This window comes from Python bivittatus, unplaced genomic scaffold (genome assembly GCF_059951505.1).
Source record: "Python bivittatus isolate LINGU-HERP-01145 unplaced genomic scaffold, Pbiv_v1 ctg000480_np1212, whole genome shotgun sequence".
NCBI classification, from domain to species: domain Eukaryota; kingdom Metazoa; phylum Chordata; class Lepidosauria; order Squamata; family Pythonidae; genus Python; species Python bivittatus.
In genome coordinates this window covers 74,105,032-74,132,786 of record NW_028277075.1, presented here as the reverse complement: position 1 = coordinate 74,132,786, position 27,755 = coordinate 74,105,032, and the positions used below count along the sequence as shown (strand labels likewise).

The 27,755-nt window shown below is 41.7% G+C and overlaps 1 protein-coding gene across 1 annotated transcript in view; it reads left to right on the top strand.

Moving 5' to 3' along the window:
• Positions 1-218: 218 nt before the first annotated feature.
• PLEKHG3 (pleckstrin homology and RhoGEF domain containing G3) overlaps positions 219-27,755 on the top strand; it is a 44,357-nt gene continuing 16,820 nt past the window's right edge. Inside the window, exons 1-8 of the mRNA XM_088145128.1 lie at positions 219-284; positions 1,859-1,937; positions 17,797-18,164; positions 18,800-18,900; positions 20,467-20,536; positions 21,072-21,118; positions 22,803-22,953; positions 23,266-23,397. Of these exons, the coding sequence (XP_088001254.1) occupies positions 219-284; positions 1,859-1,937; positions 17,797-18,164; positions 18,800-18,900; positions 20,467-20,536; positions 21,072-21,118; positions 22,803-22,953; positions 23,266-23,397 (1,014 nt within the window). The remainder of the gene's footprint in view (positions 285-1,858; positions 1,938-17,796; positions 18,165-18,799; positions 18,901-20,466; positions 20,537-21,071; positions 21,119-22,802; positions 22,954-23,265; positions 23,398-27,755) is intronic.

Sequence of the window (27,755 nt, the reverse complement as noted above, 5' to 3'; positions counted from 1 at the left end):
CTGCTACTGTGTGAGAGTATGGAAATGTAAAGCTAGCTTAATCATCAAAGAGCTAGGATTTAAAAAAAATACTTAAGGTGAAAGAGCATTGGAAACAAACCTAAAGAAAACTTTATTAATATGAAATTTAAACAAAACATTTGAATAGGTTTTGTGAAGAAATGCAAAAGGTTCTAAACTAGTAATCTGGAAATGAGTGAAATGATGTATGATTAAAAATGTGCGAAGCTGTACTTGTCTACTTTGAAGTAAGCCCTATTCAATTTAATGGTATTTACTCTCAGGTAAATGTATATCAAACTGCAGCTTTCCAGTGCAGTCCTAAACATATTGGCCTGGTTCATGCAACATACTTAAATAAAACTCTGCAAACCCTATAATGGTTTAGGAAGATGTATTTCCCCAGCCATTATGGTCTGAAAATTATTCTTTGTGACTCAGCAAGTTACATGAACCATCCAGTTGTGGTTTATTTTATAAATTATGGCTTACTATGATGTGTAATTCAAGCTGTTGGTTCAGAAATAAATCTCATATACAGTTGGATATACTTCCTAATGAACGATTTTTTTTATTGCAGCCTAAAATTATTTATAGACAGTTAATTATGCTGTGGAGTCCTTGGGGTTCTCTGAGCTTGGTTCTTTTCTTGCAAACGTTTCATTACCCGGCTAGGTAACATCTTCAGTGCTAAAATGGGATGGGGTTTGCTCTCTGTTTATGTGCTGTGGCCTGCCTTGCCAGTGCTGGTGGGGGTGGGGGTTTGTTTTGCTCCTCTGGTAGTTCTTTGATTAGCATATGTTTGCTGCTTGATTGTGTGCCTGATGGTAACCTCTGCTTATCTGGGTGATGATTGCTGGTGCTTGATTGCTGGTGAGGCAATCTTCTGGTCTTTTGTCTCTTTTGAATAGTATGTAGATGCTGTTAATCTCTATGTGTCTGTTACCCTTACCAGCACTGGCAAGGCAGGCCACAGCACATAAACAGAGAGCAAACCCCATCCCATTTTAGCACTGAAGATGTTACCTAGCCGGGTAATGAAACGTTTGCAAGAAAAGAACCAAGTTCAGAGAACCCCAAGGACTCCACAGTTCAACCCTGAGCTACACTAACTCACCTCTATTGATAGTTAGTTATGCCTTTGATATTTTTTTCAAGTATTCAGTGAAGTTTCCACTTTTCAGTGCAGTTTTAAGATTGGAAAAGAGTCCAATTTGCATTTGTGATTATGATTGCAGAAGCACTGGACTGAGATTATTTTGGATACAATTAAAGCAAACCATAAAATGGGTTGTGTATTGATGTACTTTCTGCACTAATATAAGTCTTTATGTTAGAATGGCTAGAGAGTACTTTTGGCTGTGAGGAAAGCTGTTCAAATGTTTATTAATCCATGGATCCGACTTTTGGTACATCATAATTTCTCAGCCTAATTTACTTTACAAGGTTGCTATGCAGATTAGTAGAATCCCATGTAGTTCTCTTGAAATAATTAGAAGAATAGCAGGATAGAAATTAGAAGTACATTTTCCTAAGCACTGGTGAAGAATTTACCTATTCTTCAACAAATAGATGGATGCAAGAAGATATTTACAGAATGAAAATGTACTGAAATGTACACACAACCATATGGGAAATTGGTCATCCGTATCATCCCTTGAGTCATGGGAATTCTATGATATAGTCTGAGTCTGTCCATGCTACTTTTTTTCTCTTCTTGGCCTCAGCTGATCGAAGGTAAAAGAAAAGATTCCTGTACCTTTAATAGCTATGGAGAAGTGGGAATTGCAGCAGGTGTAGTGTGGCATGCAAGTGGCACCTGCTGAAATTCTTTTCTGTATCACTACTAAAATTGCAGAGTCCTGTGTCATTAACATCTGGGCACCCTATCTTGGTAAGCCATATCCCAGTTGCTTCCTGGGTGAAGACAGTCTTTGGTGAGTTCAAATCACACTTGGGACATAATTGGTATTCATACTTGGTATATGTCAGAAGCCTGCACCAAGCTTTCCCCTTTGTAGCGGAAGTGTTGTTAGATGCTAACATCAGTGGTACTTCGACAGCCTATCTTCAAACAGGCTGCCAGGAAGGAAATCTAGGAGCTTCAGGAAGGCCGTTGGCCTCCTTTTTAATGTGAAAGAGGATAAAGGTTAGGGGACCTTTATTTTTGCTTCCGGGAGAGCTTGGGCTGTGTGCTGCTCAGAAAAGGGCAACAGTTACAACAGCTGTGAGAACTTTCCTTTGTTTACAATCAGCCACAGCAAAGCCAGCCAGGGGCCTCACTGGGAACCAACTTCACCTGTCCTTTTTTTTTTTTTTTTTCTACATATTGTGTTTGGTTCCATCCAGTTCTGCCTGGGATTTGATAAATATTAGCCTGATGCTTGTGGCAAATGTTAGGAAGGGGTGAAAACTATGGGTAAGAGAAGCCCTGTTTAATCATAACAAGTAAAACATCTGCCTTGTTGCAAGAAAGGAAAGCTGTGACTTTGTTCTTGGTCCCCTGAAAACTGCTTGTGCAGTCCAGGTTGCAGAAGAAGTTATGTCCTTTCTTCTGTAAGGACTTCACAAAATGAAGTTTAGGAGGTGAGAGAGACTTATTGCAACTGTATAAATTTGAAAGGGCATTGAGGAAAATACCTTGGGTATTTCCAGAAGAATGACTTGTAGTGTTGTCGAACAAAGACACTGGGCAGCTATTTTCTCCTTTCCTGTTAAAGGGGACTATGGAACAATTCTTGGTTTTTCTTTTTTGTGGGGGAAAAAAGTGGAAGAAATGGTGAGGAAAGACAAGGTTACAAAAGGAGTGCTCTCTGACTCCCTCTAAAGCGCTCTACTGCCAAAGAGGGCTTTTTTTTTTTTGATAAAACGCAACTTCTGGAGCCCTTCTAAAAGAATGTAATATCATGGGAGTTATTGGCTGGCTCATTGGTATTCAGTAGCGATAAAACGTAGGCAATCAATTGTGAGTGTTTATAACATTTGCATAGGATGCCTAAATAAGGTGGAGAATAGATTGCCTGTAACATTCAGCTCTGTGGTAAAGCATATGTTGCAACCTTGTAGAGTAGGAGGGATGTGGTAATGCCTCTTATCTGCATAGTGAGGTGCTGGTTTTTAAGCAGCCACAGTACTGTACACAGTCACGTGAATTTATCCAGTGAGAGTACTACAGTGAAAAGGATTTTTAATGTGCTATTTAATCATGTTTTAGGGGTAAAACATCTGTATGGCCCCTATTTCACCAAGTAAACCTCTCCACCTCCCCTCACTTTAGGCCAGTTGGCCCATGGGGGTTTGTGGGAAGCTCATTTTGCCTCCTGATATCCTCCCATCTCACCCCAACATTGGCCTTACTCTAGCCACAGCTTCTGTGGCCCTTGGAAGCCAATTTAACAAAATGCTATCAATCCCCATAGAGTTCCCCTTGTGGGGTGCAGAGCAGCTTTTGAGGAAGATGTAAGTAAAACACCCTCTGAAGGACAATCACAGTCCAGTCACACATACATGCTGCCCATTGTTTGTGGCAGGATTTAATTTTTTTTAATTAAAAAAAGTAAAGCTCCATGGTTAAAATTGCATGTATTTCACATAGTTGATTCATGCAAGTGCAGCTGGCAAAGGAGGAAGTTTATTGAAGTTATATTTGTTTTTGTCCCCATTTAATGCTGAAATAATCCTCAGGTCATGAGTGGGTGGTGGTTGGGTCCTCCTCACCTCCTTCCAGGCTTAAGCCCTCTTCCAGTGAGCCTCCTGGAGTTTCTGCATTCTGCATTCTGTCAGGGTTTTTGTGCCCTGACATTCTTCTTGAAGTATCATCAAGCTTTTTTTCTGTCTTAGGGAGGAAATGGAAAACAAAGGAATCTGGTCTCCATCTCAGGATGGAACCCATCAAAATAGTTTCCTAAGTAACTTAAAAATCCTTTGGCCCTCTTATAAATCTTGATTTTTGATTCTGAGTCCACCAAGAATCTTCTGAATGGAAAATCACAGTGCTGGCAGAACTGGTTTCTGAGTTTGTTATGAAACCTCCCCCACCATCCACAATGCCTGTTTTCTAAGGCTGTGGTCACTTGTATGCTGCCTGAAATAATGACTTTCCTACTGATTGATGTTTGGGAGGCAAGCTGCACATCTAGATGTAAAATAAGGTGTGCCGGCACGGTTCATGGAAGAGAGGATTTAAGGTACATTCCACGTTGTTTCACTCTTGTCCATTCTTCCTGTGAGTCATTATTGAACCTTTGGTATTTCATCTCTGTACACATTTTTAATGGCAGTCTTGCAGGCAGTTCTTTCTAGTTTGAACAACGCCTACTTTCCTATTTCTTGCCTAAGCTACAAGAATAAGTGTCTGTGATTATACCAGTGTTTAATCGTAGTGGAGTTAACATTACAGTAGTAAAATATAAAACACATCCTTGCTATATAAAAAGGAAGATTGCAGTAATAGCTATACTACGTATATTCTGAATTCAAACGTTTGTGCTGCCTAAAATGAAATTTTGATAAGTAAAAAAATAATAAAAATGGAAGAACAACATTACGCTGTGTTGATACATTATACCAAGCTTGTAGCTTTTTTTTTGACTTTGTGTTGTATAAACCCAACCAACTGTGATGTAATCAGTGAAACTTGCTTGAACAAAACTAGGCTTTAGTATGATGTAGAAACTGATGCAATGATTTGGGTATTATTTTTATTGGAATATTCATGTTCTCAAGTGACAATACAATAACATGTCTCACCTTGCTAAATTTTAAGAAATGAAGGCGTTGAGAACTGCTAGCATAGCTAACTTTGAGCATAGCCAAAATACTACACATTTGTACTTAATGTATCTGCATGCATTCTAATTATTATCAATCCCATGAAAGCTAAGCTAATTATTACTGTGTCCATTAATTCATTTTATGCAAGAATACAGTTTAAGCAATAGAAAAGTTATTTGCAGAAAAATATAGTAGATAAGTTTTGCCATGATAAAACCATGTACAGCATTTTTTGTACAACAGCAGTGGAGATGTATATACAATCCTGGAACTAACCTTAGGTTTAAGTCCTGCTGTATTAGTAGCAGGAAGAACTAGCTGTATGCATTTTATCAGGATATATAACATCCTGCATAGCATTATCTCAGTACTGAAGGATAAGGTTTATTCCACGTGGTTCCAGAAAATTCCTTTTTTTCCAAACCCAGCCATTGATAGTTGAAATGTATGAGGAATAGCAGTCATTCCTGTTGGATTACAAATACGCTGAGATGGACTTTGTATTTTATATTGCATGTGAGAGTCTTGATAAAACTTGTCCTAGTGAATTTCTTTGGACCTTGAAATCACTGTGAGCGATAGGCAATTTATAGAGTCATTGATACTTCTCTGCTTGCTACCAGTATGGAAAAAGATGTTTCTCTTCTTTATCTGCTATGGGTATGGAAAAAGGTGGTGTCCTGTGCCTGCTCTCTGCTGCCGTGGATATGATATTGGCTGGGTTGGTTCAAAATCTTCTCTCCACTTTGGGGCCACCCCAGGCTTTGTGGGGCATGTTGAGGGCTGCCCTCTGAAAGTAGGTGGGGCCAGAGCCTATTTTAGGAGGCATTTAGAGGTTTTAAGGGGGTCTTTGAGTGCCTGAAGCATCTCCAAGGCTCAGGGTAGCCATTTTGCCTCACAGACCTGCCCAAAATGCAAAAAAAGGTCTGACAATTTGGTTGTTCCTACTTTGGGGAGCGCAATAGCCATGCTGGTGACTGTGGACAGCCCTTGGACTGTACTTCTTTCACCTCTGTGCTACACAGTAATGTGGCTTGCTTAGTTTTGGCTTAGTATGTTGGGTGAACTGAGCCAATTGTAGTTTATTCAACAAATAATGGTTAAATAAGCCATGGTTTAATGCAAAGGTGGGCAAACTTCAGGCTTGATGCCGTCCCATCACCCTAGTTGTAGCCTCTGAAGCTCTTTCTGTGTAAAAGCTAAAATGTTCAGTCTGGTTCTCTATAGGTTTTTTGGGGGGGGGGGCTTAAGGGGCAAAATGGATGCCTTAGGAGTTGCATAAGCACAATTTCACACTTTGAAAGTGTGAAATATATAAGCACAATTTCCCACTTTCCCACTCCAAAAGGGGCTTTTCCCTAGTTTCAGAAGGATTTCAGAGTGATGTGGCTGCCTGAGCAAAGTTGCCCTTTAATTCTCTCCCCTATTTTCAGCCCTTCCCACTGCAGTGACCGGTCACCTCCCGTGATTTTCTGGAAAGACAGACAGGCAAAGTACAGTCCTGAGGCCAAAACAAGTTCATTATCTCTGGCTTAACACAAGGGTAACCCAGAAATATATGCTTGTAATAGTTAAAATGCTATTTCAGGCATCTTCCTAATACTTGAGTTCAACCAGCCAGTTGTGTCATTAGTAACCACAAAGGCTTTGCAGTAAAGCTCCCAAAGAATAACTTCCTGCATAATTCTTAACCACCCAAGGCTTGGTGGAATTCACTTCAGGCCTGGCTGATGGTATTCTCTCCACAGGGTGGTGCTGCAACTATGATTTGTCTATGAACCTTGGCAGGAAGTGGAACCTGATCAATTTTCCCCAATGTATTACAGTACTCTCCAGATGTGCTGGCTTTCAGTTGTCATTGCAGGGGCCAGGATGGCTAGGAAATTATACATATCTGGAGAACATCAGATGTGTTGGGAGATACTCATTGATTAAAGATACTTGCAAACTTAAGGCCATGGGAATTTTGATAATCGTTACTAACAGATGTATAGATAAAAGGCACTGGATTAATGGACCTCTTTTTCTATGATAAGGTTATACCACCTCAGGGTTGAATAAGTAGATTTAGTAGAAACTTGGACACTTAAACCATCTGTATCAATGTAAAATGTGATATCCCTGTTCTTTTTTATGAGTACCAGGAAATGATAACGTATAGCTTTTCCACTGTTGAGGTCATGCTGTGGTAAGGATTGTTAAAAGATTGGCTATGCAGTCATTTCTTAGGGTCCAGCCAATGCCATGGAAGCCACTCTGTAGCCATGTCCACTATATTCAGCTGATTGTAGCTTGTTCCAAGATATAGCTGTGAAGATGATAGATCTGAATCCTGATTTTGCTCCATTGGACCCCATTGTGAGAAGGCTATCCTTAACAGAATTATTCTTTGAAAGCTGGGTTTTGCTTTTCCTTTTTGATGCACTTTAACATTTATTGCAAGGCTCACAACTTGCTGACAAATCACTGATAAGTAGTGGAAACATATAAAATGATTCCTGTATTTCACAACGTGTAATAAAAACTGACTGTGTAATAAAAATATATACTTCTTTCATTTCTTAACTTTCCTTCAGCTAAGGAAGAAAAGAGAATGGTTTTGCGTCATCTGAAGAGAGTCCAATGACATAGTCTATAGTCCAAGGAATGTAGTAATTTGTCCTCTAGCTTCAAAGAAGCTGTTTCCCTTTCGTCTTCATTAGCATTTCTATAAAGCTTGCTTCTCTTTGTGGCCGCTGGTCACTAAGTACAGCTCTGACCGCACTTATTAGTATAATACTACTGTGTAATAAATTCTGGCTATTAGGATGTCTATTTTGCTGCTGGCCTGATTTCTCTGATAGACATTCAACATGCAGTTTTTCAAAGTCTTTGAACTATTGTGAAATAGAGCCACAGGACAAATCGTGATGGATTAATTTGCTTTTAAAAATGAAATTCAAAATGGTGGCAGTGGCTTGGGTGTGGAAAAATGGATTGATCAGTTTCTGTTTCAGATTTTTACACTAAGCTGTTTCAGCTAGAGCAGTCTCAGGGTGGTGGAGGGGAAGGATGCATACTTTCTAAGCTCTGCAAATTGGCCCCAGCCAGACTAGTAAATGGAGTGAGGCGGTTAACTTTTCATTCTTTCCAACCCAATGGAATGTTGGAAAGGAATTATGTAAAGGAGCTCAGGACAGGTGTTGTTCACCTGTCGGTCAGCAGGATAACTTTCCCCAAACTGAACAGAACTGGACCACTTTTGGTGTGAAAGGAGAAGCCAGCAAAAGAAAAGCTGAAGTTGAAATTGGACTGGATTTAGTGAGGTGCTGTGGAGAGAAAAAAATCTAGGAGGAAGTCCTGCAACTGTATGGGGGAGGCAGTTGGGCAATGGCCCAAATGTTGCCTACTCTTCCAGTCTGAGTCTTCCTCCATCTTTTCCAGTAAGGGATCTAGAAAGGATCTATTATGAAGGGGTTGGACAGAATTCTAAAAGCCACATTTTGCCCTTCTCTGGTCTGGCCAGAATATGTCGATTCACACTGGGGAGATATTTAAAATGACCCCAGAGATAGAATTAAGAGTTATTCACAGATATTAGTGGAGTAGAAAGTCAGATGCAGTGAAACCTTGGTTTAACTGACTAATAGGGAGGGAATGACCATTTCTGAGGAAAGTCTGTTTAAACAGAGTAGGGCATTGCAGGGATTTATGTCATTGGGAAATAATGTCCTTGCATAGATGACTATGTCATTTCCATAATGACATCATCACACAGATACCCACTCTTATCTATAGGACAGGACTGCACAATATATGGCCCATGGGTCACTTGCACCCCGCCAAAGCATTTCATGCGGCCTGCATCGCTCATGAGCGCGAGGTCCGAAAATGCAATATGTTTTTTTTTTTAAATAAAGTTTCCGCGATGAACTGTCGCGGGGTGATTTCCAGGAAATAACCAATCAGCGCTCAGCCTGTGAGCGCTGACACGTTATGACGGCAACGAGGGCAGCAAAATTACTTACCAAAGCAGTGAAACTCTAACCGATCAACATTTGGAAGATATTTTGAAAACATCAATTTCAAACATGATTCCGGAGTACGATAAACTGATCGCTGACAAGAAGTGTAATATGTCCCATTAATGAAATGTAAACAGTAAGAAAACCTTAAAAATATATTCAAGCTTACCAAAGTAATTTTTTTTTCTTAAGTAATAAGTGTAATAATTGAAATTTCCCTTTTTTATAATATGGTTTATTTTATTTGCAAAATAGTTTAATCATTAATTATACTATAATAATTATAGTACAATTAATGATTAAACTATTTTGCAAATAAAAAACATTATCCCATTATTATAACTTTACGTGGAAAGTGAGGCGTTTCCTTTTATTTCTGTAAACGTGTATTGTTACAGATTTTAATTGTATATCTATTTATTGTTTTAATATGTTGTGAGCTGCCCAGAGTCCCCCATTGGGGGGAGATGGGTGGGGACAAGTTTAATAAATAAATAAATAAAATAAAAACCTATCTGCGGCCCGAAGAAGTTTAGCCTATTTAATTTTGGCCCTTACCTACTGCCAAGTTATGCAGGTCTCCTATACGAGTTCACAAGTGCCCTGGGTGCCTTTGAGCTGATCATTGTTCATCCAATCTACTTTATAGGAGTGTTGTAGGGAAGGGAGGGGAGGATACCATGGATGCTGCCTTGAGTTCTTGTTGGAAAGGAAAGTTATTAGTCCAGTGAATGAAGGGTTTCTAAAGAAAAGGATTTTAAAAACTTTGTACTGTACTATTTTATCATAGAACCCCACTTTCATTTAATGAGCAGGTCCACAATGTGGTGCTCAGGAGTACCAGTCATCTCCCTTGCCATTAGCCAGGGTCCATATCCCACTTGGCGTGGCATAGAGGTTAAAGTGTTATGCCAGTGTTTCTCAACCTTGGCAACTTTAAGATGTCTGGACTTCAACTCCCAAAATTCCTGGCTGGCTGGCTGGCTGGACTGGCTAGCATGCTGGCTGGGGAATTTTGGGAGTTGAAGTCCAGACATCTTAAAGTTGCCAAGGTTGAGAAACACCATGTTATACTGACCCTGGGGAGGTTCAATTCCATCCCACCCCACCCCCTGCCATGGATGCTCACTGGATAACTATGAGCCAGTCTTTCTCTCTCAGGTCAACCTACTTCGCAGGGTTGTTATGAGGAAAACCTGGAGGAGAGAGTGCCGTATGCACCACTTTGAATTCCGGAAAAAAAGACAGGATATAAATTGATTACATCATCGTCATTTTCTTCTCCAAATTACAGATATGCCTATTGGCTCCCAAATGTTAGGGCTTCCTGCTTTAATGTGGTAGCCTTTTCTCTGGCCTTATTTGAACATCACACTTAAGATATATTTAACCATTTATTCAGTCCATAGGCCTTAGTGACCTGGTTTTACCATTCATGATAAAATAGGAATTGGCAATATGGGTCCTCCATATTGGCCAACTCCTGTCATCACCAAAGTGGTACCCATCGCTCCCCCTCTTAATTCAAAGCAGATGAGTTGCTACAAAAATAATGAGAAAATAATGCGAAACCTCTGAATGAGGACAAGAAGGTATTCAGGAATTTGCACTACAGAATTTCAGGTGCTTTGGAGATAGGGGCACCCAGACCTCTCCACAAAGGTGCCCCGGGCCTGAAAAGGTTACTAACCCCTGTCTTAAGTTAGAATGGATGGAAACTGTTATCAGCAAACCACATTATAGCTTAGTACTATGTGGGAACCAATCCTTTTTATTATGTGTTTCTGTTGTGTTGAAGGGCTTTGAGGACAGAGTCACAAGGTAAAAATATTTTGAGTCTGTCTTCCTCATGAGAGTAATTGTGTAGAACCTTCAATTAGGGATAGCTGCTGATGACTGCAGTTGGTTGATGTGGAGTTTTAAAATTGGAAGGTGCATGATTGGAAACCAGATATCCTTAACAAGTAGCTGAGATGTTACCCTAGCAAGCAATTTCAGTATTGTGTTTGGTGATACACTGGATGGCTTGGGGAAAAACGAATTACATATTGGCACTAAATACATGGATATACTTTTAATACTCTGTTGAATTGCTCTCATTTCTTTTCAGTGTAACTCATATTGTTTTAAACTATCCTCTGTTTAAAAATAGAGTTATGGTATATCCCAGTGCAGTTTTTATTTAAAAAAAAAAGATACTCATCTTCCAGAGCCTTGAGTTCTCATTAGTATTTGATCTGTCACTGACATTAGCGTTTATTCCCTCTCATTTGTTCTTTTGCTGCCTGTTACCCAATCTTATCACTTTTCTTTGCATACTACTATGAAAATCTGGCCATTCTGCCACTATGTTCATGTGTTGGAATCATTATTTATATGTAACTTGGCTTAATAGGCAAGACTCTGGAGTTCTTCATAATCTAATGCATGAGCAGCACAAAGAAAGAGCCGCAACTTGGCTAGGGAATCCTGGGAGTTGAAGTCCACACATCTTAAAGTTGCCAAGGTCAAGAAACACAGCTATACACGCTGCTGTGGGATGCTGTTCCTTATTGGGTGAGCCCTGCTAATGCCAGTGGAATTGGGCCAGGCCACTACGCTGTAGTTTTTAAAATTTGTTGCGTAGAAGCCTTGGCTCTTTGCTAGACTCTTGCCGTTGGAGTTTTGCCCAGAATACTGTCTGACAAAGCCATGCGATTCCAACAACTCTTTTTCTCACCTAATGATTTGCTGGTACTCTTTTGAGCCTCCCCAAATTTGGACAAATAACTATTCAAGCCTTCTGAAGTGTCAAGTGGCGTTCTCATGCCCGCTTTACATGGAAGTAAATGGTTTGAATTATATCCTGCCTTTTTTCCAGGAGCTCCAAATGACATACACAGCACTCTCTCTTCCGATGTTTCTTACAACAACTTTGTGAAGTAAATTAGGCTAAGAACTGAGGACTGGCCCAACATCACCCACTCAGCTTCCAGGCTGAGGTCTTTCCAGTCTTAGTTCAATACCTGAATTGCTAGAGAGCAACTGAATACAGCTTGACTTACAATATATTGCTATGCAGATTTATTAGGAGGCAGGGCAACATACTGGCAAAGAGTTTTTGCTTATTCTTAGTCTTGGAACAAGCCAATCCAAAAACAGAAGGCTTGCTGATAATAGATATTTGAACAAAGAATGGGCTGTAGTAGAAGTGATGGATTCATGCTTTGGAAGGGGGAGGGGGCAAAACAGAGCAAAGGTTTCCCTGGCAACCACCAGTGACCCCTTCGATTCAAACTTCCATAACCAAAATTGTAGCATATTCTAGAATCACGCAAGGCTTCTCTTTGCAGCCGTTTCAAAGTCAGACAGCCAAAACAAATCCAGAGAATGAATTTAGAATTTGCAGAGTATTCTCTGGAAACCACGGCCTTACCCAAGCCCCAAACCACCTGGCTGCCTGTAATTTGGAATAATCTCTAAACATAAAAAGCACGGATCATTTTCCAATGAATGCTTCAAGAAGTTCTCGTTCAAGAGAGACTTTTAAGGGTGGGAGGAAAAAGTCCTGCTTCCAATCTTAAGCAAGCAAAAGTGGCTGGTTCTTTAAAGGAGGCAGCCAGGAGCACCATCACAAAATAGCTGCTGGAGTGGGGTGCAACTAGTCACAGGCCCCCATTTTATAGAAGGCAGGCTGGTGCAGCCAGCAAAAGTGCAGTGCAGACATGGTTTATGACATGGGTTAACCTCTATTGCAGAAGATCAACCCTGAAATTTTTTCTTACGTAATATGTTTAGCATGCAAGATCCATTCATCCCAGTCACTCCTTTTCACTTTCTTACCTACCCATGTCCAATCAATCCTACTTTTTTTTCCTTCAAGTTTGCGGCCTCCCTAAGATACTCTTTCTTCCTATTGAGTTACATCATGTCTAATTTCCATTACTGTACAGCAATAACTCCAGTTTCCTTGCTTGGTCTACTGTCACACTCCAGCAGTTTCCTTACCAGGCAGATATCTTTCTGGGTGGGGAATGAGGGGCATCCAAGAGCATTTCAGAGCGAAGGACTGGCTACTAGCCCTGACCATCTTTATTTTCTAAGAATGTCTCTTGAGCTTCTTCTGCATGGCAGTGCTGCATGGGTTTTGAGAAGCTAAGCCAATTTTCTGTGGTTCAGCTCTTACTCCAGAGGAAACAGTGCTATTTTTTTTTAAAAAAAACCTCTAGAACTGGTGCTTGTATGGGGGTTTTCCTATTGGTGGGGGCTCCCACCAACATTTCCTCACTTGTTCTTGTAGCCAAGAACCATGGCTCCTTGCCACCACCACCCCACACTTCCCAGTTGCTCTGAGGGGGCTTCACGTAGTGACTGGTTGAATTTCCCCCTTTTTTCCTTCCCACAAAAAGCAGATGGAGCAAACAAAGAATGAGGGTGGGATGCAGTTGGTTTCAGCACGTTCCTGTCGACCACCTGGGGAGAACGTTACCAGTTCCATGGAAGAACAGAGTGGAGCATGGGATGCAGGATGCTCACACAGTGGTGTGAAACTGCTGCGGAGAGTGAGGGGGGTGAAGCCAGTGGCTGTGTAGGCATGATCTCAGTGTAGTGGAATCAGGATGACCGACAGCTGGGGACCAGCTCTCTGTTTTGCAGCATTCCTAGGTGGCCAATCAATAAAAACACAATAGCATCTTGTGGTTGCTGGGGGTGATTCCCAGAGGCACACTGGTGCCCACTCCTAATCTAAACAATTCACTGGGTTGTTTTTGAGCTTTTCCAGGGAGCCTCTGATTCCCACGAACCAAGAATCACTTGATAGAGAAAGGCCCACAGAGAATTGGCTGGTTACCTCCTGTTTTTTTGTTTTTGTTTTAATTGCATTGGTAAAAGTGAAACCCAAAAATGAAATTTTTTTTTCAAGATAATGATGTTTATTGTTTAGTTCAACTCATCAATTCTATGAAATCAGATGTTAATTAAAGTTCACCGGCAAGGTGTGGTAGAAAGTCAGACCTTTTGGTTTTGTCTTGAGAATTTAGTTTTCTGGAAGACAGTGAAGTCATGATAGAAATAAAAAGCCTGCTTTTCCTGAGGACGACATGCATTTGTTTACAGGCATGCTGTGACTACATTTATCGTTCTAAAGTCTTAAATGAAGTTTCAGCCACCTTCCCTGCATCCCACCTAGATTAGTTTTGAGTCCTACCTACCCAGCATTTGAAACCATTGCTTTAAGGCAGTGTTGTCCAAACTTGGCCACTTTAAGATGAGTGGACTTCAACTCCCAGAATTCCCCAGCCAGCCATGCTGGCTGGGGAATTCTGGGAGTTGAAGTCCACTCATCTTAAAGTGGCCAAGTTTGGACAACACTGCTTTAAGGTGTCCTTTTTCAGTTGAAATATCTAGAGCTGTATTATAATATTATAACCATGGTTTTTCTTCTGATGTTGTACCTGAAATATTCTGGCTGTGCTGGCTGATATAAAAAGAATGATGGTTTGAAATTCATTCTGATTACCTAATCCTCTGACAGTTGTATCATTACTGAATGCAAACTGGAATTAAAACAAAAAGCCTATTTCTGGCCCATGTGATTGTAGAGAGAGAGAAAAAACTTGGCTGTTGTATGTTAAGTATTTGGTATTAACTGAACAAACTAGGGAAAATCTGGGCAATTGGTTTTCTTTCTTTTTTTTAAGAAGATAACTTAGAGCTCAAATGCACCTGGAAGTTCTGTTCCTTGTATTGCAGCTGGCTATGCCCTGTTTCTGGCATGCACAGCCTGAAGCCCCAGAGCTGAATTCAGCCCATCAAAACCAAGGGGTTGCTCCAGAACTCCTCTAGAAGTTACTGTTGAATTGTAATGTTTAATGGGAAAATGGCATAATACATAGGGGATTATTACATTCATTTAATTTTAATTAAAGTTGAAATTTAATTAAATTCTATTTAGTTTTTATCTTGGCCTTGCCTAACTTTGTATGTGGTGACCTGCATACTACTGAAAGGATAAGTACAGAAATTGTGCGATCCCAGCTTGCTTTGGTAAGGTTGAAGAAGTCTTTACAGAGGTTCAGGGGAAATGTCATTTATCCTTTCAAAGGGTAGAGCTTGGCAAAAGCAAATCCTAACATTCAGGAAAGGCAGTTCCTTCCTCCCCTACATACCTTCTGATGCCCTGTTTATCTCAAAGCTCCCCTCACCAGATCCTTTCGCTTTCGGAAGCCATGACAGATTTTGATAAACTCTTGAATTCTGTTTTTCTCATTAAGTGGCTGCATGATTCTGCTTAGTCTGCCAAACACACTCCCTCAGTGAGCCCACTGCCAGCTCTATGGCAGGTCACCCTTGCTCTTCAGCAAGCCACACTTTAACAGGGAATCCCTGCCAAGCATGTTGAGAAGCAATTCCTTTCCTTTGCTGCCACCAAGAGCTTGTACCATTTTATCTTTTTCTCCATCTCAGCTTGTGCTGTTCTGGCTGATTGCTGCTTTTCCCGGCAGCATCAAGTTTTAGGGTTTCTGGCTATTGTGCTAGAATTTGTGCAGCACTGTAAGGATCCATCTGGTTATATTTATGCCTTGCATGTATGAATCCTCATTTCTTCTCGGTAGCAGGAGATCCTTGGTGGCTGTTGTTTTTTGGAAGGAAAGACCCAGTTACTCCTAACTAGACCTAATGAATACCGTTATAGCCCCAAATTTTAGGGTTGAGTCAGACATGCCTAAGACACTCATTTTTGAGACAGAGGGCATGCTGCATATTAGGCTGACCAGTTGAGGTTAAAAATTAAATCACACAATACTGAGTCTGGAAGTTGGTAAGTTCCATGAATGCCTCACTGGTGTCCCAGCATGTCACACATGCATGCAAACACATTTGCCAATTTTTCTCTTTACTTTCTAAAACAACCTTCCCTAACCTGGTGTCTTTCAGGTTTGTTGCAATAAGTCTTGGGAATTCTGGGTGTTGCAGTTCAGTTGTATACAAAGGGTGGCATGTTAGGAAAGCCTGTTTTAGATACATACACAAGAATTTTAGCTGCTTCTAGATGTGAAATCCTTTCCATGCCAGTGACCTGTGTATGAACTTTTCCAGACAGTGATTAGGACTGGACATTGCTGCAAATAGCCTGCCTTTGCAAGAGATCTTTGTGCATATTGGCACACTGTGGAATGATGGGAAACCAAGCAAGCTTTGAGGATTCAAAGTCCCCTTGTGAAACAAAATTTAAAAAAAATCAAAACATGGCCTTCTTTTTAGAGAGAGACATCCTTTCCCAGTTGGGTCTATAGTAATGAATACACTTTTTATTCAGGTCTGCCAAAACCCATTCTTGTTATCTGTGGCGATGAGCAAAAGCTTTCACTCTGTTTCATTTTGCTTTTATGATGTTTCATGAACAGATTGAAACGTATTTTTTATATCTTTGGCATTTAATGCAAATATTTTATATATTTGCACATCTATTTTTGGATAAATCAAAATGAGTAATTAAGATAATGAAGCATGGAGAATATACAATTACATTTTAGGAGGCTTTGAAAAAAAAACTTCAAAGACTTCCTGTGGAGTCACTTGGGATTTTGCTTGTGATGAATGGCTTCATACAAATATATCCCATGGCTCCTAGGCCACTTGAGAAATGGGGGAAATCCATAATTAGCGTAGGTGCTATTTAAATGGCTTGGCAACACATGACAGTATTTCTGGGCATTTTCAGACCAGAACAGCTGAGCCTCTTTCTGTCCTTCCTGTAACTGTAGGGGGAGGAAAAGGAGGAAATGTGTGTCTTGGTCAGTTTTGAGGTGTGGTGCTTATCTAAAGGAGTGGTCTGGAGGAGTGACGTCAAGAGGCTCCACACCTTCATTGGCTATTCAGGATTCATAGGTTGCTCCATGCTTCATTCACCATCTGTAGTGTCTGGCTGAGATGATGAATGATGCTGATCTGGGAAGAGATGAATACTGTGGAGAGGCTTCCACTGGGGATTGTTGAAGTTTTGGGTGAGGACAAGATGGGTTTTTCTCTAAGAATGCAGAGGTGGTTTCCGTAACAAAGGCCCAGAAGGATTTTGACGTGCTGGTTTTGAGGCAGAGAAAGTGTTCTTGTGAAAATAGGAAGGAAACTGGAGAGAGAGAGGGAGAGATGAAAGTAATGGCAGCTGATTGTACCTGGTTCCTACACAGCACAGGCCTGTTGCCACTTGTCTCCCTGCTAAACCCCTTAGGATTTGGTGGAGAGCATGAGGCACGACAGGACATGCACAGGTATTGTGGAGAAGAGGTGCTCAGGTTGTGGAATGTTGAGTTCTCTTTAAGGTGAAGAAATTTTCCCAGAATGGCTGGAGATGTAGGAGTTGTAATCCAGCACATGGCTATGGAAGAAAATGTTAAAAGGGGACTGGGATCAGAAAAGGCTCCAAGTAGGTTTTGGAGGCTTACTTTTGGGTTTTGCGACTATGTTGATGATCTTGTCTCTCTCTGCTACTTCATGTGAGATATTTATGATCAAAGACCAACACAATCCAATAATTTCCATTCCAACAAAGGCAGTATATGATTGTGATGGTAAACATGTTTTAATACATCTGGGTATTGTTTAGATGGATTTGTATCATTTTGTTGTTTTTTTTCCCTGAGTCAGATGGAGATAAGGAAAGGAATTGTTTAACAGACAGTTTGAGGGCATCAGAAATTATACATGTATCTTTCCATATCCAGTTATCTTTAACAGTAGGCTAGATCATTTCATGATAAAATATTTATGCTAGTATTTCTCATGCATGTAGCAACAGCAGTTTCAAGCACTTTTAGGGTTTGTGTAGGAAGCCAGCAGAGTAGACAACCTCCTTTTTTCCCCATTGGCTTGATGTTTACTGTTGCCTCCAATATAGATGGAGAACTCCAACCTAGAGGTCACCAATGCACATTGACTGCAAGAAAATGAAAATGTCTCCCTAGTTATATATCTCTTACACCTTGAACAATTCAGATGAACATTACATGGTTTTTAAATAAGCTTTTTCTTTCCTCAGAAAACTCCGGTTTCTTGGTTACTCCATATCCTGGCAAAGATGAGAGAGTCCCAATCTCTAGCGCCCCAAGCATGAGCGTCTCAGAATATTCAATGAGGCAGTTGCCTGCAACTTTAATCAATGCTTCCCATATTTTGGATGACTGGAATAACATGGCAGAAACACCTGCTGATGCTTCTCCCCTCCTGAAGACTGGAGTGCTGAACAACGCCAACAACAATGCCTCCTCGGTGGCCTGGAGAGGCCTAAGGAGTCCTTCCCTTTCTTCTGCTGCCTCTCATTCCAAACTAAGCTATCTGGAGTGTGTTGTCTTGGAGATTGTGGAATCAGAACGCATGTATGTGCAGGATTTACGAAGCATCATAGAGGTTAGTGTGGCTGGCATGCCTGTCAGGCTGAATACATCACTTCAGTGCTACTCTGTAAATGTCATAAGGTCTTCCCATCATCCAGTTGTGCCACTGAAGTCTTCCTCTATCCGAGGGGGAACCTGGTGGTCTAGACTGGAAGTTGGGAAGAGCTGTAGACCTTCAAGCAGCTTTCATTTTGAAGGGGCTCTCACTGTGTTTCTGGGTAGTGCCTTTATACCTTCCTCTCAGCCAGGAATTTCACTGCCCCTTTTCCACACAAGAGTGGGCTGGCAATTTTTCCACACAGATTCATGGAAGACCTTTTGCTTGTCATGTCAGATTATGTGAAAGTGATGCAGAGAATCCATATGATTTGGCAGTTGTCCCAGTGATTTTGGTGCTAATCTGCTGGGGATGCCAAGTAAAAAGGAAATGGCTTTTTGATGGATATTGTTTGGGTAGGGTGCAAGCACCAAAGAGTGTCCAATGGGAGCTATGGTCAATGGAAGATATGTTGTCTCCTCAGGGCATTGATTAGGGTACCATTCCCACAATTCCCACATTTTGGTGGTTAGAGCTCATGATGATGGTCTGCCCTGTTTTCTTGCTTACTGGCTACATGGTTATGCTCATGGCATAATGTGACTTGGCAGAATTACTTGGGGAAGATCATAGACACTCAGGAGCTGTTGTTGCGGCCAGAACAAGTCAGCGCACTCTTTGGGAACATTGAAGACATCTATGAGCTGAATAGGTGAGTATAACACATGCATCTTAGAGCTTCATTGTAATTTCAATTGCTGCTCACTTTACACAGTCCCCCTTTACAGGTTTGGTGCTCTCTGAAAAATAAAGCATGGTAGGAAGAAGCTTCTCTAAATTATCCCTGTGAAGTTCTCTACCACCACTTCAACCCAGCCAGCTAAGACAGCCTGGGGTGATGCAACAGTTATTGCCTTCAGCTAGTACTTGCTGCCACTGACTTATTTTCCTCATTTAAAAGAGCAAGGACCAAGGAAGGAAAATGGCTTCCCCTTCTGGCTAACCAAGAAACACAAGGGCACCCTAAAACCAGTGTTTGATAATGAGCATGCTGACATGTCCTAGTCCCAATTTTTTCTTTGTCCACATAGCTATAAGTTGTTTTATTATGATTTTTAAAAATATGTTTTATTCCCAGTATGAATTGACTTTAAAGCCTTACATCTCTTGGGACCAGATTACCTGAAAGATTGCCTTCTCCCATATATCCTTATCACAACCTTAAGATTTCTGGGCAATTGGGCTGTTGTGATATTAAATGGATCCTGGCTAAAAGGTTGGAGAGTACACACAATACCAGTCTGATAAATCCATGCAAAGGAGAGATGATGCCCCCTTTTACCTTAGCTTATAGCACCCCCACCCCCCAGGAATCAGTTTTCAAAACATTGGTTTGGTTTGTATATTATGCTACAACAGAATTTTTGTAGCCATGGTTTGTTGAATAAGCCATAGTGGCCTGGTTTGTGTATAATGGTGAAACTGAAAACAAAGCATGTTAAGGCTTGGTATTATGTGTGAACCAGACCTCTAATGTGGATTCAGTAGCCTTACTAGGACTAAGAGAGTGGTTTAGCAGCAAACAGCATCCTCCTGCATGATTGGCTTGAAACTCCTAGAACAGAGAAATAACAGTCCTCTTTGTGTGAGTAAGCTATAAGAAATGGAAGGAGCAAGGGCAGGTTAAGTCCAGTTTTCTACGGAGTGTTTTTGCTTCAGTTCCTTGCCAATTTTGCAAATCTACTTCCTCTCCTGTGTTTTATCTTCTTAAACTTGTAAGTCCTTGGGGTAGAAATTACCTCATCACTTTGTGTCTGTGAGATCCTTAGTACATTGGGGAAATACAGTATTTTCAGCTTGGGATCCTGAAGTCATTAGTGTTAACAAGTATGACTGTACAGGTGACAGTTGAGTAAAACAGGAGTACCAGTTGGTCATTGTGTCCCCTCTTTCAATATAACAGTGTGTGTGTGTCCCCCCTCTTTCTATATAACATCTGCCTTGTGTTTTTGGTTCCTTTGACAGTGGTGAACAGGTTTCCCCTGTACAGGTGGGTACCGGGCCCAAATCCTTTGCATGATCTACTGCTCTGCATTTAATTCGGAAGTTGGAGTGAATTAAGAGTTGTTTTGAAGTTTGTCTCCAGCATGTACCTGTTTGTTCTGTGTGTGTGTGTGTGTGTAAGAAAGAGTGTGTGTGTTTTCAGATTCTATAATGTGCAAATTTTTTATCTTAAGTTGGTTAATAAATTATTCTTTCTCTTTCAATTTCTGTGTAGTGAACTACTGCAGGACCTGGATAGTTGCCACAATGACCCCGTTGCTGTGGCACAGTGTTTTGTGCACAGGGTAAGGAGATAGAGCTGATGTTGCATTATGCTCATCTCTGATTGTTCATAGTTGGGTGGTTCAGCAAGCCCTTCCCTGAGTGAATGCTTTGTCACCCTTAACTGGGTTGCTTCCACTGAAGCAGGAGTGGACAGTCCCTAGGCCCTGAGGAAGAGAGGGCACCACAGCTCCATTTCAGGAACATGATTTTTGGCTAAGAAACAGGAAGAGAAGGATAGGGGTAGAAGTACCAGATCTCTGGGAAGTGAAACACCCCATTTCTCATTCTTAAAAGCCTTCCTTAAAATCACTAAAACCCAGGTTGGAACACTCTGCTCTGCTGGGTGATCAAGAGGACAAGTTGCAGCCTGGGGGCTAAAAAAAATTGCCCAGCTCTGCATCAAAGAGAACAAGGGTTAGCCCCAAAATGTACCCAGTGAGGTTGGTGTTTGCATCTGTGCTGGATACCTGGCAGAGGCTTTTGCTGAATGGTTGACATCAGGGAATGGGATGAATTGAACATATTTTACTGATCTTTCCTTTCTTTTCCCAACAGAGCCAAGACTTTAACATCTATACTCAGTACTGCAATAACTATCCAAAGTGAGTGTCCCTTGCAATGCAAAAAAGAGATGTGACTTCATGAGGGCGGGAACAGCTCAGTCTCCGTATTAACTGAATCTTTTCACATATACTGTAAGATGCTTCTGGGTCATCCCTGTGTTTGCTAGGAATAGTTTGTATATAGGACAAATGCATATTGTGCACGTATACATTTAATTCATATTCTGTGACAAGATGTCTCAAATTTTGAGCTTAGAGCTAAGTTTTCCCCCTTGTTTTGAAGGTCAGCAGTGCAGTCCCAACAGGCATCAGGATGCTCCTCTAGATAAATTAAAATTAAGCAATTTTAGCTGTTTTACCTAAGTTCCTGAGATTATGGGCAATTGGGTTAGGGGATGTACCCATGATGATACCCAGAGCCTGGCTAAGTGAGGACTGTATAAATGATGCTGCTTTTAGTCATATGAAGAGAAAAAGAACTAGACAAATAACAAAACCCCTTCCTGTTCTGAAAATCCTCTTCAGCTTTTTTCTTTTTATCTCTTCCCTCATTCAGAGGTTCCCAAATTTTTTTGGTTCACAGCACCCTTAGATTCTCAGTAGTGTTTTCATGGTACCCTGCAGATCCCAAACTTGCACCATGCTTACCAGAAACAGCAGATTTGCCCAGGATGGGATATTTTCAATTTTCAAGGGGAACACAGTGATAATAGGGTAGTAGTTTGTGTGATGTTCAACGGGTGTGGAGTATCGCTGTTTCTCCTCGGAAAATTTAAAATGTTCTGCAGTGCGCCTCCAAGTTGGCTAGGGCACCCTGGGGCACTGTGGTGCACAGCTTGGGAACCATGGCCCTCATTCTTCAGCTTCTGGTACATTTGGCATTTCCACATAGCCACTCTTTGCCCACAGATACTGAGAATCACACTTGTATCATCGCACAAGTCTCTCACTGCTGAGAAATCTCACAAATTGCCCAGCACATATTTTGACTGATCAATGGGGGAGTGCAAAGCATGGCACTCCAGCCAACAGCTCGGCCCTCATCCTTGTCCTACCATGTTTGTTTTGTGGTGAGGGGGAAAAACAGCTACTCAGTGTGGAAGCAGCAGCACCCTTGCCAGCTCTACTGGAAAGAACAGGGAAATTATACCTAAGTGCTATGGCGCAGAGCCAGGCTGAGGTAGGAGTTCCCCCTAATGGGAAACTGCCAGCCCTGCAGCTCCAGTGGAAATACCACAATACTGTCTTTGCAGCATTTTCACTTGAGCAGCAGCTGAGCTGGAAGTTAATTTGGCTCAGTTGCAAAAGATCGCCCCAAGACCAATACTCAGGCAGCACTGAAAATGCACAGGGACTTGTTAATAATTGTTAGACCAAGCCAGAAGCGGTGCACGATTCTTTCTGTAGAGGTTTGCAGGGATGGTTGATTTTGTAAGTTCATAGGGATGTGCAGTTGTTGATCCAAGAAGCTGTGCCTTTTTCTGGGTTCACGTGGCAGTTGCGTGGTCCCAGGAAAATACACGTTCAAGGTAAGGAGGCATGAAGGGGGTGTCAAGAGGGCACAGTTTGACTGCCACTGGCTGTCTTCTGGTTCATTATTTTAGCCCCTTTATTGCAGCCCTTTGCTAGGGACTTTGAGCAGATCTGTCACTACATCCTTAAGAGAATGTAGGCAATTGTCTCCTTTGATGCCACTCATTGTGTCCCGGCTTTAATTTTCCAGCTCCGTGGCAGCTCTGACTGAATGTATGAGGAACAAACAATTGGCCAAATTCTTTCGTGAGAGGCAGGAGCAAATCAGGCACTCCTTGCCCCTTGGCTCCTATCTTCTCAAGCCAGTCCAGCGCATTCTCAAATATCACCTACTCCTCCAGGTAATACAGATTTTCACAACAGGTTACTTAGGTTATCGGACTCTGTAGCTTTGGATTCTGTTTTGACTTTTTTTTAAAGATTGTGAAATGCAATCTACCTATTTTTCCTAACACAGCAACAGCAACTTGTACAGTACTATGTTTCAGGAAAGGCCATTTCTCCCTTAAAGAAGTCTTTGCTTCTCATGGTACACACATGGGGGATGTAGAATTAATTTCTATAATATAGAGAATGGTGATTCACAGCTACATTACCTCTGGGTTGGAATTCTGGAACATGCTTTACATGAGGCCGGTGTGGTTTCCTCCTAGGAGATAGCAAAGCACTTTGACAGAGAAGGAGACGGCTATGAAGTGGTGGAAGAGGCAATTGCCACCATGACCTGTGTGGCTTGGTACATCAATGACATGAAGCGGAAGCATGAGCATGCTGTGCGGCTGCAGGTAATTAGAAAAGAGCTAGCCTGGGCATGATCTGTTTTTATTCCAAATGTAGATGACAGATAGCTGAAGTAATATCAGGGTGGTAGGGTCAAGTATGTTTGGCTCTCTGAAGACTCAGGTGATACCACCTCACACAGTTCTGAAGAAACTCAGATGTTCATGATACGATGTAACCTTAGAATGATGTAACCTTAGTGAAAGAGGGTAAAATATAAATGTACAGGTAGTCCTCAACTTATGACCATTCATTCAGCGACCATTCAAAATTATGACGGTGCTAAATGAAGGGACTTTTGACCGGTCCTGAAGTTACGGCTGTTGCAGCACCCCTGCGGTCACATGATCAAAATTTGGGTGCTTGCAGCCCGCCTGCATTTATGACTGTAGGGGTGTTTCAACTCCCACCCACCCACCTACCTCCCCCCATGCCCTTTTGGCCCCCTGCACTCCACAGCCCCTGCCACCCTAGCTGACCTTCACTGTCTTCTTGCTCCTGCTGCTAACCAAGCATGCCCAGCCTGGCCCTTTGCAAGGCAGCTGCTGGCCGCATGAGACTTTGTTCCCAAGTTCGCACATGGCAGTTTCCTTGCGAGACCTAGGGAAGATGGCCTTATGCGGCCAGCAACTGCCTTGCAAAGGGCCAGGGTGGGCACGTCTCATCAGCAACAGAAGCAAGAAGATAGTGAAGGTCAGCTAGGGCAGCAGCTGCGGAGTGCAGGGGCTTCAGAGTGCAGGGTGGCAAGGACAGCTGGGACTGGGCGGAGGCAGCTGGGGCTTCCCAGGGTGTGGTGGTGTGCCACATGGCTGGGCTGGGGCTGGACTTAGCACAGTGCAGAGGGGCTTCCTGGTGTGCCATGGCTCTGGAGCTTTTTGCTTTTTGCAGTCCCAGAGTTGTGCACCAGGAAGCCCCTTTGCACCACACAAAGCCCAGCCCCAGCCCAGCCCAGCAGCATGGTGCAAAGGGGCTTCCTGGTGCACCGTGGCTCTGGGGCTGCAACAAGGCATGCCAAGAAGTCCCTGAGTCACAGTGCATTCTTTCCCTGACCTTCCTGAGCTTGTGCTGCACCACAGCACCCCATCTCCCAATTTGTATGTGGCCTGCACCAGCCCTCCCAGGCCTCTCCCCCCTGCGGCACCCCTGTGCTCCTTACCTGGGACTCCTGCCTCTTCCTGTATAATGACCCACGCGTCTTAGGATTACAATGGCAACCAAGACTGCCTGGGATTGTGATCGCTAAGTGATGCAGTCACGTGACATTGTGCTTTACAACTGCATCGCTTAGTGATGGAAATTTCGATCCCAATTGTGGTCGTAAATCAAGGACTGCCTGTGTCTATAACTGCTGTCAAGAAGATTGGAAGCTGCTTCTTTAGAATCTTTCTTTTCCTTTTTCTTTCTATATTTCTTTCTCGCTTTCTTATTTTTCTTATTCTTTAATTCAAAATTTGTACTGTTTTTAATTCTGTCGAAAAACTTCAATAAAAATTATTTTAAAAAGTCAAATGATTTAAAACAGTATGATCATGTAGAATGAAACTGACTTGGAAAACACACAGACAGCTGTCTGTTTTCTATCTTTTCTCCATTTTTTTAAAGTCAGGAATTGTTTCTGGGAAGAACCTTTTTGTTTTTTTCTTAATAGAAAAATTGCTTTCTATGTCCTCTTATTTTGTTTACTTTATAATACTTTTCCAGTCCACCTGTAATACATCTTTTGCCAAATGGTTAAATAGGCATATTCTGGGATTTTTTTTTTTTTTTTGTGCTTCGCTATTTTATATTTCAATCCTGTCACTCTGTGATAAAACACTTTTTAATGTGTTGCTGTTCTGAGCACATAACTTCTATGCCCATTCAGGAAGTATTTTCATTTTGTTGCATGATCCATCCCAAATTTCTAGAAGCATGCAAAGGACATGCCCTGCTGTGAATGCCACTATCTGATGTGAATACCATTCTTTTAATTTCAGATGATATAGATGCAGATATCAAATGGTATGCCATATCATTTCAGAGAGTGAAGTTTTAGTCTTAGTTTGATAGCCATGCATATCCAGCTTTCCTGCTTTTCCCTTCTGGGATTCAAACTAAAAGAGAACAAGACTCCTGTCATTTTCAATTGTCACAGCAGAAGGGATTTTCATAGCATTGATAAAAGATGGATCTGTTGACAGTTCTCTTCTTTACTCAGCTACTAAAGACACAAAAAGGCTTCTCTTATGAAACGTAGTTCTCTGAGTTGTGTTCATCTATTTTTCACTCTCTAAGAACATAACAATAAAGGTCTAAGCAACGAAAGTAAGTAAAGGTGATACCACCCCAGTGCTTATCATCTTACATTGGGTTGCAGATCCATTGGTGGTGTGGATGAGGAAAGCTTTCTTGGTACTTCTCAGCTGCACTTTGGTGCTTAGCATGTTCTAGGACTGACCCTGGTACCAAAAATGAATACAAATTCAAATGCAGCCGAAAGCCTCTGAATAGCCCGGAATGACCTGTGTTCCGTGGAACCCTCGTGTTCTCCGAGAACTTGGTGGGGTTTCGTGAGAGACAAGTGCAAAAAGAAAAGTCACTCAAACGCAGCCACTGTTCTGTCACTAGAGCTTTGCCTCTTGATCAGAAATTCCAGCGATTTTTCCAGCTTTCTACAGCCTAAAAAATCTGAAAGCCCCTGTCCTTGGAGATCAAGTGTGGTATCTCTTTTCTCACCCTTCCTTTCCCTTTCCACATTTGCATCCTGAATTTCTCTTCTGCACATCTTGGTATTCCAAGCTCTGCTCAGAATATGCAGACAGTTACAGACATCCTAGTGAGAACTCCACCCATCCTTAGCATTAATGTAAAGGAGCAGTCTGCTGGGAAATGTAATGATAAATATCATAACTCTGCTAGATTTAAATTTTGCTAGCACACATGTGAGGTGACATTAGTTTTCATCTCTGCCTTTGGCTAGTTTTGTTTCTGTAAAGTGCATAAGCAAGGAGTGGGCCTCAGGATGAGGATGGTGCTGCAGAACCCATAGGCGTGCTTTTTGGAGAAATGATTTGGTCTGAGCCATCATTACTTTCATTATTTAGAAGATAAAGGCAGGGTGATGTTACAAGGGCTCCCAGATTTGGCTTATGATCACTCACTCACTCACACACTCAGAGCCTGTTGAGGCCCATCTTGTGATCTTGTAAGTCCCCCTTGCTTTCTACCTGGGTTTTCCAGATAGGTGTGGCTGGAACAAACTGGACACACAGCCCTGGGCAACAGGCGGGAAGTAATTAGGGACACGCACACATTGCTTTCAATTGAACACCAAGGCGCAACAGGTTCTTTGAAATACATGGAGACCTAGTGAATTTAAAGTAACAGCAAAACTTTACTGGTTACAATGTACATTTGCTCTTCCATATACATGCACACACACTTAGCCACACTTACCCATGTCCTTCTCAACTAGGCTGCCAGGCACTAGCTAGAGGGACGGAAGTTGCCAGGTCTGGATCCAAAGACAACTCAAAGACTCAAGGAGTGGGCAGGCTTCAGGACTCCTTTTACCCCTTTTCCTTGCTTAAGCTGGCAGCTGCTCTTGCCTTGTTAATTTACAAGTCTGGTAGCTGTTGATGGGATTGGGGAGAAGTTTCCATGTCCTGAGGTCCAACTTCATTTGTCTGGTTCAGGTGACATTTTTTTCTTTTTAACAACTTGTTTCCTTCTTATCTATCTCCCTGAAGAGATCTTTTAGATAAGATTCCTGGCTTTTGTCCTCTCTGCTTACATGCCTGCTTCATCTTTAGGTTATGGCAGCTTCAGCCTAGTCTCACAGTGACCATAGCTCACTGGGAATTGTTAGAATCCCTGATTCGCACGCAAAAGGTCCTGTCTTCAATCTCCAGCATCTCCAGGCACAGCTAGGAAAGACGCTGCTATAAAATCCCTCGAGAGCTGCTTGCATCCTGAGCTAGATAGCCCATTCGTCTGGGTGTAAAGGAGCTTTCCATGACACAGTTCAGAAACTAAATACTGATTAGAAAGAGAGAAGCTTTAAAAAAAAAAAAAAAAGTTGCCATCATTGGTGGCTGATCTTCCTAGAGTTAAACAGATGGGAGGAGAAAAATTATTTCCAAATGATACCTTGTTGAAATAATGTCCTGTCAGTTGAGGGGCTGAGCCATATGTGTCACCTGGATGTCTTCCGATCTTGCAGTTTGGCTGAATTGTTTCCATGATGTCCATGCTAGATGCAGAGGGAATATAACTGGGCAAAGGGAAATATTCAAGTTCCCATGAATGATTAATTAAAAGGCTAGATATAAATGCTGGATTTTGGAGTTTGTATTCATAGTCTTCTTTAGTTCAATATAAAATT